The 15,223-nt window shown below is 41.7% G+C and overlaps 3 protein-coding genes and 1 non-coding gene across 5 annotated transcripts; 3 read left to right on the top strand and 1 right to left on the bottom strand.

The window, feature by feature from the left end:
* The first annotated feature begins 484 nt into the window (after positions 1-484).
* Positions 485-2,813, top strand: LOC116922320 (NADH dehydrogenase [ubiquinone] flavoprotein 1, mitochondrial). The gene is made up of 8 exons (XM_032928705.2): positions 485-643; positions 796-860; positions 931-1,075; positions 1,205-1,576; positions 1,633-1,784; positions 1,846-2,078; positions 2,146-2,354; positions 2,433-2,813. The coding sequence occupies exons 1-8, from the start codon at positions 601-603 to the stop codon at positions 2,627-2,629; spliced, it is 1,416 nt and encodes a 471-aa protein (XP_032784596.1). The 5' UTR covers positions 485-600; the 3' UTR covers positions 2,630-2,813.
* Positions 2,814-6,491: 3,678 nt separating this feature from the next.
* LOC116922333 (tribbles homolog 2) lies at positions 6,492-9,717 on the bottom strand. 2 transcript variants are annotated; one of them, XM_032928725.2, is made up of 4 exons: positions 9,228-9,717; positions 8,297-9,095; positions 7,310-8,096; positions 6,492-7,248 (listed from the first exon to the last, which is right to left on the bottom strand). In XM_032928725.2, the coding sequence occupies exons 3-4, from the start codon at positions 7,945-7,947 to the stop codon at positions 6,738-6,740; spliced, it is 1,149 nt and encodes a 382-aa protein (XP_032784616.1). In that variant the 5' UTR covers positions 7,948-8,096; positions 8,297-9,095; positions 9,228-9,717; the 3' UTR covers positions 6,492-6,737. The 2 variants fall into 2 exon arrangements, with proteins under 2 accessions (XP_032784616.1, XP_032784615.1); XM_032928724.2 differs by lacking the exon at positions 8,297-9,095.
* A 1,831-nt stretch (positions 9,718-11,548) lies between these two features.
* On the top strand, positions 11,549-14,116 carry LOC116922329. Its single transcript, XM_045174092.1, has 8 exons — positions 11,549-11,765; positions 12,199-12,312; positions 12,413-12,510; positions 12,696-12,850; positions 12,930-13,157; positions 13,225-13,372; positions 13,452-13,605; positions 13,667-14,116. Exons 1-8 carry the CDS (start codon positions 11,693-11,695, stop codon positions 13,930-13,932), a joined length of 1,236 nt encoding a protein of 411 aa, XP_045030027.1. The 5' UTR covers positions 11,549-11,692; the 3' UTR covers positions 13,933-14,116.
* Positions 14,117-15,055: 939 nt separating this feature from the next.
* Positions 15,056-15,129, top strand: Trnan-guu. The gene has a single exon. It is a non-coding gene; the product is annotated as a tRNA-Asn (tRNA).
* Positions 15,130-15,223: the final 94 nt, after the last annotated feature.

The following is a 15,223-nucleotide window of genomic DNA, read 5'->3' as shown; positions in this document are numbered from 1 at the left end:
AAAATAAAATAAAAATAAAACGAAAATGCTGTAGGGTATAGGAGAACGCAAACGCCCCTTTTTCTACTTGCACGACACCTAGCGTTGCAGACAATTTCATTGTACCGACGATTGTTTGATGAATAGAAAGTCATTTACTCGAAGCCCAAATCAAGATAAAAGTTTTGCTAACGCTTCTGGTCAATAATTTCTCAATATGGAGGTCAAAAACATCTGTATTTTAGTCGTCTTACGTGTTCATTCTTATGGTGACCAACCTGGGACAGATGTAGAGGTCAAAACGGTCACCACCATGACATCTTCGACCTTATGACTTTTACGTTTCATTTCTCGTTTGTTTATCTAAGATGATAGATTGGTCGGCCAAAAAATTCTGTCGACGACGTCGATACTTAACCAAAAATCTAGAATGTCAATTCGTCATAGAAGGCGGGAAAAAAAAAAATTTTCCTGGCGGACGTTTGGAACAACCTTATGCGCCATCTATCGGTTGATTAAACAAGCTGTGCTCACGAACGTCGACCGCTGCAGCCGACGGTCGCCTCCAACAATCTCCCACAACTGGCTTTACGGTCTGGTAAAAAGTAAATTTCTTTCGTCATGGCTTTAACAAAGTTGAGCCTGTTTACGAGACCAAATCTGAGTAAGTTCTTAATCCCATTAACTTCTTAAAGCAAAAATCCTTAAGATAACCGAAAATGTATAATGTGTTAATTCTGTCCTGAAGCAATGCGTAACTTGGTTTACTTTTATTCTTACGTAATGGATGTTTGCCCGTAATTTACTAAATTTCAGGTGTGCAGTCATTGAGTGTTGCTTCAACTCGATTCAATACTACCACTACTGCCCCTCCTGCTAAGGTAAAAAAGAAACAACATTGATGCTGAGCATGTTACCATAATAATTGTTTTTGGTTTTGTTGGTATGCAGACAAAGTTTGGTCCACTTAAGGATGAAGACCGTATCTTCACCAACCTCTATGGTCGCCATGATTGGAGGCTGCAAGGAGCACTGAAAAGGGGTGACTGGTACAAAACAAAAGAAATTCTATTGAAAGGAGTTGATTGGATTCTGAGTAAGCAAAAAAGTTCTTGTTAGAAATTTCATAGAATTTCAGAATATAAACTTGTGAATATGAACCCATTAAAAAGATTGGTGTTGTTAAGAGTTGATTTCAGTTAATGGCAAATGTGGATTAAAACAGACGAAGTGAAAAAATCTGGCCTACGTGGACGTGGAGGAGCTGGTTTTCCCAGCGGCATGAAATGGAGCTTCATGAATAAACCTTCCGATGGCCGACCGAAATACCTTGTCGTAAACGCTGATGAAGGCGAGCCAGGAACATGCAAAGATCGTGAAATCATGCGCCACGATCCTCATAAACTCATCGAAGGGTGCCTAATTGCCGGTCGAGCCATGGGAGCCCGGGCTGCCTATATCTACATTCGTGGAGAATTTTACAATGAAGGAACTAACGTACAGGTAGCAATCCACGAGGCCTATAAGCAAGGTTTAATCGGTAAAAATGCTTGCGGGTCTGGTTACGATTTTGACGTCTTTGTTCATCGTGGTGCAGGTATGTTCCCAAAATAGCTCCTGAAACGATAAGTTAGTAAAACTGGTCTGTTACAGGTGCCTACATTTGTGGTGAGGAAACTGCATTGATTGAATCGTTGGAAGGCAAGCAAGGCAAACCGCGTCTGAAGCCCCCTTTTCCAGCTGACATAGGTGTTTTCGGTTGCCCCACCACGGTTGCCAACGTAGAAACGGTGGCGGTCGCCCCGGTACGTAGCCTCTCATAAATTCCTATAATTGACTATGAACTCATTTAGAAATACTATTTAGACAATTTGTCGCCGCGGCGGAGACTGGTTTGTGGGTTTTGGTCGCCCAAGGAACTCTGGTACGAAGCTTTTTAACATCTCGGGTCATGTCAACAATCCCTGCACTGTCGAAGAAGAAATGTCTATCCCACTGAGAGAGTTGATCGAACGTCACGCCCGTGGAGTGATTGGCGGATGGGACAATCTATTAGCCGTTATCCCAGGAGGAAGCTCCACACCCATGATTCCGCGCAAGTGGGTTTTTCGTTAAACAAAACCCAACCGCTTTATGAATCTTCATTGTATAAATGTTTTTCTTTAGAGTTTGCGATGATGTGTTGATGGATTTTGACGCCCTCGTCGCTGCGCAAACTGGTTTAGGCACAGCTGCCCTAATTGTGATGAACAAGCAGACTGATGTCATCCGAGCCATCGCTCGTCTTATTGAATTTTACAAGCACGAATCTTGTGGACAGTGCACACCATGCCGCGAAGGCACTGGATGGATGAATAAAATCATGTATCGATTTGGTAAGAGCGTGGCAAAATAATTATTAAATGTATTTTTTCTAATTTCTTTCTATATTGATGGATATCCATTTTTCGTAGTTGAGGGTAATGCTAAACCAGAAGAAATCGACATGTTGTGGGAACTGAGCAAACAAATTGAAGGTCATACTATTTGTGCTCTGGGAGACGGTGCGGCCTGGCCCGTTCAAGGTCTCATCCGGCACTTCCGCCCCGAGATCGAAGCACGTATGAAGAGTTTTGCCGAACGCCAGCAGTGTCAAAAGGTTGCTGCTTGAAATATTGTAAAAAATAAACGGAGGAAAAGTAGAAGCTGTTTTAGAAACCACAGGTTCATAACTACCGAACGTTGGCCATGGGGTTCAGCCACATATGTATATCTTGACTGAAAATAACAAACAATACCATCCGTGTACATGTCAGTTTAAGGCAGAAACAAATATAACTAAAGGAACTCCCTGATTAATTGGTGAATTTTTTCGTAGTCGAGTTTCAATGTAGAAGTAAAACGGGTGGACGCAGATGAAAGCTTTCACCATTGATTGACGTTCTACATTAGTGGTTCAGTATCATCATAAAATTTGATATCTGATCTAGATTAGTGTTTCAATTCCTCTCTTCCGTCGAAATCTCCATTGCTTTCCATGACCAGAATGGTACAATTAAAAACGGAAAGGCAAAATACAGAGCAGTTCTATACAAGGGTACCTTAAGATCTTTCGTATTGCTTCTTCCAACCACTGTAACTTAGCTGTCTGAGACCTAATTGACAACCATCCAATTCGAATTCGGTCGGGAAAGAAACAGTTAAACTGCGGAATCAATTGTATTCACATAGGATTTCCAAAGCAAATAGACAAAGTAGTGAATAAACATTTAGGAAAATTGCCAAAACATTTACACTTGTAGGTTAAATATGGTTAAGTTAGCGTAATGGAGAATAATGGTTTCTTTCAATGTCCTTATCTTTCTGTAATACAATAAAACATGATAAACAATACATTTAAAAACTAATTTTCATGCCATAACTTAACTGCAAATAATACCTTTGAATAAAGACAATGCTTGGTATAAGCAGCTGCTTTACCATCAGCATCTCCATTTGAGCATCTCCATATCATTGGCAATCTCCCAAGCCAAAAGATAACTTAGGTCCTCATTCAAGAAGACACAACAACTTAATCTTCGAAAAAAGAAGCTGCATTGCTTAAGGTCTGTGGTTGCACAGCTTTTGAAGATTTAAGGTGAAAAATGATTCAAAAGTCAAGTGAAAACTGCCAATTGAAATATTTGAAGAATATTACAGTACACATTTCTTATAGGAACTTTATAAAACATGAAGTTTCTACAAGGTGACAAGTCGAAAACATTCCAAACTATGATCATGGTATAAGAGCTTAAGGGTAGGAACACTCCTCTCGGATTCCCCTATACCTGAAGTGTCGTCGTTTTCAGGAATGTAGTTGGGGCTGCTAAACAACGTAGTCGAGATTGTTAGGGAGGTATAGGAAAAAAACATGATTTTCGATTTTTTTTTTTAGTTGTAATGTTTTCATAGCTACCAAAATTTTTATTCCTATAGAAAATAGCTTTATATGTATTGTTCATTTTTCAGAAATGAATTAAAATTAATAGGTAAAAAGTTATGAATTTTGAAAAATCGCTACTTTTACCAACGGGGTTTTGAACATTTTTGGCGCATATATAAGGGAAGCTTGGTTGGGCAATTTCCACCCAAAGCCGAGAAAAGGCACAGCAAAATGGTCACCTGGTGGTCGAAAATGGAACTGCTCAAACATTATAGTAACTTCCTGACTGCTTTTACTCTATTAGGAGGACCGAAGATCCCGATATCGTCCCGTGGCAGCACTGACCGAAGACATCAAGCGGGAAAAAGCGCGATTGACCCCGGTCTTACGGGAAGTATTAGCCGTACTTTTTCAGTAGACTAAATTCCATTGAGCCATTTTAAATAACTAATTTTTCTTTTTCCCAAGGTATGGGCCTAGGCCGTAGCACTGTTGCTACGGCAATGGGGCTAGTCTCAAGACGAACCTGTGCGCTTCAGGTGAGACTGGCTGCAGCATGCCCGACCCAGGCTTTGCTTGGTCTGCAATGCGTCCTTGAGTGTAAATTGCCCAAATGGTGGCCTGCTTGCTCAGGCAGGCCATCCCACCCCCTATTGACGGGGAAGCGAGTGGCGGGAGAGCCGAGCCAAGGCGGACTATGAGCAAATTTGAACTAAAGTCGCCGGATGGTGTACAGACTGCACGGGCAAGGGCTTTTGGCCTTCTCAGGGATGAACAGTCGCGTGTGGCCTCAGCGCCATGCGGAATGCATTACCTACAATCGTCTATCTGAGTTTTAAAAGTAGCAAAGTTTAATTGCTGAACTATCTAACCAATAGCTAGGCAGACCTCTCCTACTCCCCATATTAAAACTCACATTCCAAACCATCTATTCAAAAGCTAATAATAAAATGTCTTTCAAGGATTTGATTAAAGGTCTACCAGCCGTTCGGCCATCTCTCCTAGTTTCGATTGATCTCAATCGGCTACGACAGATGCCACCGAGAGATCAGCTGAATGAGTTGGAGGCTAAGAGGAAGCGGGTTCAGCAGGCATTATTGGTTGCTGCTAAGCAAAAACCATCTAAAGATAATAACTTGGCTAAGACTAAATCTCATGTTCGTTTTCAGACACCTGCCATGCGTAAAGTGGTAGCGGCCAGGGCAAAGATTGCGAGTCCTTACCGCGTTATGTTGGGGGGAACGGTTCTAAAACCAGCCATCGTACGACAAGCAGAACCTACTGATCAGCCAAACCCCTTGACAGACCGCCTGGTGAGACCCCCTTTGCCTGTTTTGCCAAAACCCAAACCTGGCGTGATGCGCCACTTACCATCTCGAGAATGGCCTAACGACATGACGACTAAGCGTAAGCGAGAAGAGGATGCCCCGGAAACTCTTGCTGTAAAGCAACGTTTCAAGGGATCCAACTTGAAAGAAGTCATTTGGCTGCCCCAGGTACTGTCATTGGAAGAGATTAACGTGTTGGAGGCTAAGAGGAAGCGATGGCGGTAGCGGAGAGAGATCAATAATAATTAATGATTCCAAAAATTGTGTGCTTGACTGTATGAGTGTGTGTGTGTAAATGTGTATACCGTTGATGTAAATAACCAAGTCAAAATTATTACTTGTGTGCATGTGTGTGTGTGTATGTGTGTATGTAATGTTTTGGTTATAGTCTGAAAAATTCACTGCTTTAAACATCTTACAAAAATTTCCTTGGGTTAATTTTCTTGAACTTACTGCTGTTTGTTCCATAATGTGAATAAGTCGGGGGCTTCTTTTGACACAATTAAAAACAAGTTTTTTTATATACATGCAGGTATTGGAGAACCCAACAGAAATTACGGTAGCATTCTATTGCAAAAATTATGAGCACTCGTTATAAGTAATATGACTTGAAAATTGCTTCATGTAATTAAATTATTTAATACATCTTAAACAGAACAACGCCTAGTACAATTGGGAAAGTGAAACACACGGCCTGATTTTGGATGCGTTCTTCTGGCGCAATATGATGACGCAGATTCCAGATGGAATTTCAGCTGAGAAACACAGAGGCAAATGCATGTTTGGAATTGGCATTTTTCTTGTCGATTTCTTTTCCTTACTTACTCTGCCAGTCACGGTGACTGTGGAACTGCAATAGTAATGCATGTATACGTATTCACCGGGCAAACCGATGTAATTCGTAAATATTTTTTTATCATCCTGCATAATGTGCAATACATTACAATCGCTTTCAGTAGTGTACCGGAATTAAACAAAGATAAATACCATCGCCTATGAGGTAGAGATATGCCCAAAATATACTTTGCCAAGCCCTCTCACAAACATTGGAAAGGTGAAACGTGCTAGATATGAGCAACAAGTTTAGCTGTAGGCCAAACATTCTATCTGCCAAATATTCATCTACAATCAACAACTGGATCAATCGAATCATCCATTCTGTTAATTTGTACTAACGACAGAACATAGATATTGAACTGTCACCGCCAAGTTCAATTCAATTTGATAAAAATTTTCAATTGCAATAAATAGATGAGGTAGGGAAAAAAAAATCCATTTCCAGACCATGTTTGACCAAATTTATAATAAAATGGTAATACGTTGGCTGTGTGATACAAATTAAACATACGAACAGTAACTTTCCCATTCACACATGTCGCGTACATACACACTGACAAAATGAAAAAAAGAATTCTGACACAATAGTATAATGATTTATCAACAAAATGTGAATTTAAGCGAACATTTTTTCTTCGTTCTTTTTTTGTTTTGTTTATTGTTTTTTTTTTTTTTATTGTTTTTTTCTCTTATTATTCCTCCATTCGACTGTCGACAAGGGCTTCGGGTACCACTTGGTCTACAACTGACAACTCGGGCCTAATGGCACCATTGCCAGTCACTTCCGGTTTGCTTTTCACTTGATCCACTTTGGCTGCACGTAACGTTGCAGTAAACCAAGGATGACGTAGTATATCAGCGGCTTCCAATCGCTGGCAAGGATCGCGTCGGAGCAAATGGCGGATGAGACAGCGAGCTCTCGACGACACAAAATCGGGAACAGTGAAATGACCGCGAATGATTTTCGTGAAGAGTCCGAATGGTCCCGAATCCTGGAACGGATAGCGGCCAACCAGCAACGTGTAAAGAATGATACCCAGAGACCAAAGATCAGCTGCACGGCCAGAATAGCGAACGCCCCGACTCAACAACACTTCGGGTGTCACGTAAGCCGGATATCCATGCTTCCGCCAGACACCATCGTCCGAATCCGATCGTTCCAACACTATCGCTTCTTCCAACGATTCCAATCTTAATTTGGACCTTTAAATCGAAATCAAATGAGCAACTCGAAATTCCTGATTCTAACAATTTTTATTTTTACCTTTGTGGATCGGCAAACACGAAACGTCTGAGTTTTAAATCGGTTAGTACGACTCCATGTTTGTGACAATCAAACACGGCCTGGGCGGCCTGACGAAAAAGATTTCTCGCTTCGTTCTCTTTCAGTCTGCGTTTCGATCTCAGATACGAATGCAAATCGCCGTACGAGGCTGGGGAGAGGAGATAGAGCTTTGGCGTTTGGGCATCTCCTTCGGCATGGATGACGTGACAGACGGGCGTCACAACATCGGAATCCCTCAAGCGGTGGTGAGCCTCGAGCAGCGTGGCCGTCGATGGTGATGTCGAGCATTCACGGCAAAAGTAGGTTTCTTCTGTGACCGTGTCGATGCAGCGACGCAGTGGTTGACTTTGAGGAGACACGGCACCCTCGATGCATTCCAGCAGTAAATAACGTTCGTTTAACAGAAGGATTTCAGCGGGGGAGACTTCGGTGGCCGCAGCTGGGATTTTGGACAAGAAAGTCGGCGGCGAGAGGGGAGTCGGTGGGATAGCTTCAATCACATTTCCAGTTGTGGTATCAGCCGAAACGTCGTCTGATTTTTGAATGGCCGTTTGTAATGGTTTCCTTTGGGCCAGCTCGATATTGAGGAGGGGCAGAGTCGGTCGAGCCACCTGCATGGTTGCTAATGGCGAATGAGCAACTCGGTCGTGGTGGATGGCACTGGGAGAAGTTGACACTAGACACAGCTGAGTCGGGTCAGGTAGGCACCAGCTGTTGATGTGAGTATTTTCAACAGCGTTGCAACGTTAACCAACGATTGACAAACCTGAAAAGGAAACGGGAAAAAAAATGACATTAGGTTAAAGTATTTCATCACGAGGTGCATTTCGTCACAGCTTTTGCTGCTACCAGCCACAAAAAAGTGATTTCCCGCACGACACGTACACCAAATCGTTGCGCAATAGTTTGACGGGAAGGGAATGGGGGCGGAGCTTAGATACTTGTGACGTTTCGAAAAGTACGTACCTCCCTCTTCTTTTAGTCCCCATTGAGAATGTAAAGCACAACAACAAAAAAAAAAGGCAAATCCAGAAAATACTCGACGGTGCTGATGACGACACACCGAAAAAGGCCTTTGCAATCCAGGCCACCATCTTGCATCATGGCGCGATTGTAAGACAAGGCCAGCCACAATTTCGGTTTCCCTCGAATGTGAGAATTTTTTTTTTAGTCCGAGAGCTCTTGACCGACAATTAGGTTTTCGAGGACTTCTATTGCAATCATTTTAATATCCATTGCTTTTTTTTTTATATTGTGAGAGAAAGAAACACACACACACAAAACGAGAAAATCGTTCGTGTCGATAGCAAAACGATGATGGTGGCAAATATTTACGTTTTCCAAAATGATGCACGGAAAAACCTGCCAAAGTGATACAGATTTGACGAAACAACAAAAATAGGTCTATCAGAGACTTTGTCCCCGCAAAACGTCCCACAACTACGATAGCCCCACCAAGTGAAAGGTCCGACAATGATTTCGAGATCTGATGAACGTTGGTGAACCATTGCACTTGTTGGGTGAAACGTGTTGCCCTTCTTTTCTTTTTTTCAATAACAAATTCCCAGTTACTTTAGCATACGTGCACAACGACATGAACACGTAAATGAAGGATACGTGCAAACAAACACGAACGGTTTCAACCGAGTGTACTCGCTATCTGCCGCTAGATGGCGAAAAATAAATGCCGGCCTTCATTTCTAGAGGACGTCACGCTAGCACACCCCAACAATAACGTATGCCCTTTCGTCTTTCTCTTCGTAAACTGGATGGCGCAATCACCGACGTTAATTGACAATTCCAGACGTGCAAAAATGGAAGAGCGATTGTTCAGTGCCATAAAATAAACAAGCAAATATTCTAGCAAATCCTTAATGATTAGCTAAAGAAATCTTACCAAGTTAAATGATGAAACCATAGATGAATTCCAAGTGGGTCAAATGAACATCCAGTTGCCAAAATGAAAAATTCTTTTTGAGGTTTTTGGGTTTCAGGGCTGGGAACAGGGGTTCCCAATTTTCGGGAGTCGTCTCGTGAATTTGGTAAGCTTAAATTTGGAGATACGGTAGGATAACTTGAAGGTAATAACGTGTCGAATGACTTCGACGGTAATCCACACCGTTAAAATAAAAACGATAAACCAAAACAGAACGAGACGACGGTCCTAAAAATTGGGATTGGCCCTTCCCTTTCCTTCCACCGAAAAAACTGAGAAAATGATTGGCGTCACTCAAAACGAAGCGGGGTTGCAGTTTGCCCCGTTTGTTAAGATTCCTTTAGCCTTTTTTTTTTATTCGACTTCGCAAAGAGCGACAGCAACGATCCTAAAGTCCGATCGCCATGATGGTCGAGCGATGACTGCGTCTGAAAGGCCGTGAGAGGCGTATGGAATGTCTGATTCTATTGGTGCACAGGGAACAACTCCTACGTCATCAATGGCCGCCCAACCTCTTACACCCAGCTCATTCCGCCTGGGGCCACCCGACGTTCCTTTTTATGCATGTCGCAATTCCTTGTCTGTTCTTTCATCATACTTCCAAAGTTTGAATTGAATCCTCCCCATTTCTGTTTTTAATGACGCTCATTTCTCGGTGCGATGGTATACATTTTCTCCTAGTTGGGGAAAGTTCAACGAATTCTTTCAATTTCGAGTAGCAACTAGAAGTGGTATTGAACAGTCTGATCGAAATAAGCAGGACCGTCTGCGCACGCGCAGTCAGCCATCACGTGACGGCTGTCGAGTGACGTCGATGGCTGGATGAAGGCGGGCCAAATCCAAAGTCTGCCTTTGTAAGGCAAGGCGAAAGACACAACAATTCGACTTGACCGTCAAGATATTATTTTCTTTTTTGTTTTTCTTTCTGTTTCTGTTTCTTTTTTCTCGTTTTCAAAATAAAATACTTCCAGTGCTTTCCAACATATTCGACCCTAAAGAGTTTTTGTGAGACTAGTCTAATAACGTAGCTGTTGGCCTGTTGCCTCATCACTCTCCCAGTCAGTCCATCTCAAGGCAACGACATCACTCGCAATGCGCGTTGCCAAGTCGCGTCTTAAACACTTCTTCTTTCATTTATTTAACACGGAAGTTGCCAAGTTGGTCGGAAAATGCTTATAGTTGGCGATGACGGTAGAGTTTTGTTTTGTTTTGTTTTTTCAGGCAAGGACGTGGAGCAAGGCTGACATTGCTCAATTCCGCCGATTATTGATTAGGTATAGCTGTTGGTTCTTGTTTACAAGGATAAATGATTATCTCGATACAAAGTGCATATAAGGATGTAAACTTTTTTTCGATATCTACCAGCATCGCAATAAAACTGTTGGTTGTTTCGACACCCACAAAACAACAATTCTATTTTTGCTTGCATCGTACCTAAGAAACGTTGTATAAACGCCGGTGTTTCGAGCAGGTGGTGGCAACACCGGTTGCTGACGTGAAATGAAAATGACGCAAGTCCTTTCGATATCGCGTTGCAATTGCTCCTCGTGTTAAAAATAAAAGTGGGTTGCCTATGACAACCGTCGATTGCCTATCATGTTCGTGTATTGAAAAATTATCCTTTAAATGTTTGATTGCAGACTGTTTGTTGGTTGAGTTAGGCTAACCGAAATGTTTGCTACCCGATGCTGCACTTTCAAAAACAATCGAAGATGAGTAGTGCATCTTTTTTCTAAGGTGTGGTGATTTCACGGAGAAAGATTTGCCTGTTGATCATTTCCTTATATGGCGTCACATGAAAGAACGTGTACACACATACATTTTGAAAGCAAATTTAATGTTTAAACATTTACCTATTTGGAATGGAAAGCGATAAGCATTTCTTCTGTACGAAAAGAACATCTTTCCTAGGCAAAAGGAAAATGGAGAATAAGAATAACAAGACGACTAAACTCTTAAGAATCCCCTCGTTCTCTATAGAAATGGAGAATGGAAAGGTAGACGGATGATAACACGACGAGAGAGGAAGAAAAAAAAGAGGGAGAACGATTGGCCAGAGGGCATTTTTTTTTTTTTTTTACCTTTTTCAGTATATCGTGTTGGCTGCCGGCCCGTGCAACACCTTAGATATAAACGACCGGGGGTTGTGCTGGTTGAGGGACGTGAAAAAGAAAGAAAAAAAAAAGAGGGAAATGAAAGAAGAAGAAGAAGAAGAAAAAACCACCTGAGCAGGTTTTTCCTTCTTCTTCGTCTTGCCTTTCGGTTGGACAAAACACGGCAGGGGAAATATTTGTATTCAGTCAGTGACGGAGCTAACTTTCCAACAGTCACAAGCTCCACGCCGTTCTCTCTTGTTCGCCCAGTTACAAAGAGAAAATAACAACAATCATCCGAAGATATAACAAACCGTCGTTTTGCTAATCAAGATGGTTATTCCGTGGATGGCATTCGTCATCTCCTCTGCTGTTTTGTGCCTCACTTCCGCATCAAAAGTGTCAGGTATGTTTTGCATGTCATTTTTTTTCTCTTGTTAGTGGGCGCTGCGTCTTTGTAAACAGGTGAAAGGTGGTAGCCAAGCAGACGACAACGTATTGCGTAAAATCGAGTTTGACCACACAACGAAAATCGACAAAATCCATTTTGATTTAAATGGCAAATGACATTTTCAATATACCACACGTATGTTTCAATCATTAACCCGATCATTCGCCTCGTTCGTGAGAATCAGCCGCTCTTATCCCACAGAGATAAAAAAAAAAAAAAAATTCATTGACGTGGGAATTATTTTCTTGTAATGGAATAAAAAGTGAATGTTATTCCCGAAAAAACCGCATCTTAGCTCAACCAAGGCCATAATCACTGAGACTTGGAATATTCCCTCGGCTAGAGATTGTTAACTTTTGTTTGTTATTTTCCCCCGCGCATACAATAGGCGTACAGCACAAAGTCAAATGCGACACGGCTGAGATGGCAGTAGAAATGATTCTACCTGATACTGTCACTGATGTCTATCTCGAAGGAATGAAAGAATACGGCAAAGACATTGGTAATCTATTTATCCATTTTTCCTGTTTGTTACGGCAGGTGGTTTGCAAAAAGCCATACCTCAAAATTCCTCGTATTTCTTTTTGATCATAATGTTACAGGTTGCCAACCGACGATGGAAGGCAATACCGCCTCATTCCGACTATCAATCGCCCAGTTCTATCGCTGTGGAATGACCAAAGTCGTCGACCAAACGAACGTTAGTTTTTTGTTTTCTTTTATTCTTACTTTTTTTTTTTTTCAATGAAAATTATATTTTCCACGGCGGGCAAGTATACGGTATTCACGTACCGGATGTTCATTTTTTCAAGTATTTTCTACAGGAAAAAAAAAATGTTTAAGTAAAAAATCTTTTTCTTTTCAAAACTATAAACAAAAATTAAGGGCCATCGAGTTTACTATCATCGGATTGTGGTCGAAAGTGAATCACAAGAGAAGGAATCTATACTCGTTAAGTGCGGGTGGATGCCACATCATCCGGAACGCCATCGCGCCAAACGTCAGGGGGACCAACTGTCACCGGATTTCCAGGAAGATGAGTATGAGCAAATCTTTTTCAAAGTACATTCATTGAGTCAAGATGTTAAAAGAAGGAAAAAAACAAATCTATGTACCAAGGGAGTATGACATCACTGTAATTGAAGGACGGGCACCAGAGCCTATTTTGGGCATAGCCGTGCGCCAAAATGGCCAATTAGTTGGTTCTGATTTGAACGTTCAACCGGGCACCCTCCTGCAAATGGAAGTTTACCTGGATCCTAACAGCACCTCGACTTACGGTCTTAGAGTGTCTTACATGGACGTAACGGACCGACGAACCAAAGAGGAAACCATTATTCTTAACGGGTAAGTGAATTTAACTTAAAAATCATTTTTCAAGTCTCAATAAAAATTGTCATTCACTTATTTATAGATGCTCAGTAGATCCTTACCTCTTTGAGAATTTCAATACCATCGATGGTGATACGCTGACGGCGAGATTCAGAGCATTTAAATTCCCCGAAACGAATTTCGTTCTTTTCCGGGGCACCATTGATGTTTGTCTTGACCGTTGTTCAGGGGTATGAGAACATTACGATCCTTGAACGTATAAATGTATTGCCCATTACGATGACCTAATCGTGCGTGTCTATTGCACAGGTTGAGTGCAGTAACGACCAACTGGCTTTCGGTCGTAAAAGGCGAGCGGCAACACAAACAACAGGAGCAGCCAAGTTGGACCGGACCGACCGGGTTTTCGAAGTTTCAATGACCACCTTGGTCAAATTCGATGCTGAAACAGCTCTTCAGAAAGGTATTAAAATATTATTCAAAGATATCCCACTCTTAGATAATATCAAACGTAATTCAATTAGACGTGTTAGAATCGAGTCAGGCCAAAGGAGTAGACACGGTCGAACAACCCATTCAAGCACAACAATCGCAATCACTTCTCAACGAATCTGAGCCGTCATCGAAAGCGTCGTCTGCTCCTCAGCAACCATCTGGTCAAGTCGAACCACAACCAGAGCCTATGGCTGAATCTAAAGTATCACCATCGTTGGCTGCCAAGATTGATTCAACATTTTCGTTGGTCCTTTGCTTTGTTGCTTTTTTGGCTTGCCTGTACAACAAGTACTAATCAAACAATTAGAATTTTATAGGGGAACTAACATCAATTAACTCACCTAACCCAAATTTTTTTTTACGTATTCTCCAAAATGATGCAGTTGCGTTTCACCAGCTATTGTTGCTATCTTTGTACTATTGAATCGATTAAAAACATCCGCACGAAAGGTGTTTGCAAAAATAAAATCTAAATTGGTGGTCTCGCTTATTTTTGAGGTAGAGCACACCTGACGTCATCGACCCCGCTCCACTTTCTCGCAAACATCTTTCTGCCTCTTTTCTCTTCAATTTTATTTTTTTTTTTTTTTCCAAAACAGCGTACACATACCATTGATAGTTGCATTTTTGGGGTGGGCTTCGGGTTCATTCTCTCTTTTAAAACGTGTCGTTGGCTTGCGAAAGAGCTCCTACTTGGGTATTGAGGTCAACAATAGGCTACTTGCTTCTAGGCGGGCCGAGGCCCCTCGACACAAGTTTCCCTCTCGGTCCCGTTTTTAACGTTTGATATGACATTATGGTTGTTGAACGAAATAGGCCAATTCTTTCACACGGTCTTTGTGCGCGTGGCTTACATTTGTCTTTTGTTACCAAATTAGGCAATATAATGTTGAAACTGAAAGGGATTCCATGCGTTCTATATTGGGACAGAGGACTCCCTGTTTTAAAAAAAGAAAAAACAGGAAAAAAGTGATAATTTTTGCCCTGCAGTCTGGTTGTTGTGTCTTAAAACCGGTATGGCTTGTTTGAGATGGGAAATATTTCGGCATTTCCGGTGTTTTGCGTCAATGGCCGTCTATTCTTGGCCCATCATGTAACTTTTGGTTGGTATGGTACAACCCACAGGATGCAAGTGACGGCCTGCAATGAAGCAATATGGTAATCAGGAATGATTTTCCCAAGAGACGAACGAAGACGATACGTTTAGATTTAAACTATCGAATTTCTACGAAAAATCATTTCCATGGAGAGTCGGAAAGCCTAGGGTTCAAATGTGGTTTTCGCAGCAGGTTGAATGAAAGGGGATCATCATAACTGAACAATTTCATTCATTTCGCTCTCGCCATGGACCGTTATTGTGGTCAGTAATTACACAAGTTTACTCAAAATAGTTTATTTGGCTGAGTCAAACAAACATAGCCTCTATGGCGCAATTGGCTAGCGCGTTCGGCTGTTAACCGGAAGGCTGGTGGTTCGAGCCCACCTAGGGGCGAAATTGATTTTTTGTTCCTAAAACAAGTAATTTTTCTTCATTGGATTATTAAGTGGGAATAGTTTTAAATTAAATCACTTGATGACACGTTAAA

This window comes from Daphnia magna, linkage group LG5 (genome assembly GCF_020631705.1).
Source record: "Daphnia magna isolate NIES linkage group LG5, ASM2063170v1.1, whole genome shotgun sequence".
Classification (NCBI taxonomy): Eukaryota; Metazoa; Arthropoda; class Branchiopoda; order Diplostraca; family Daphniidae; genus Daphnia; species Daphnia magna.
This window is presented reverse-complemented; position numbering and strand designations above follow the sequence as displayed.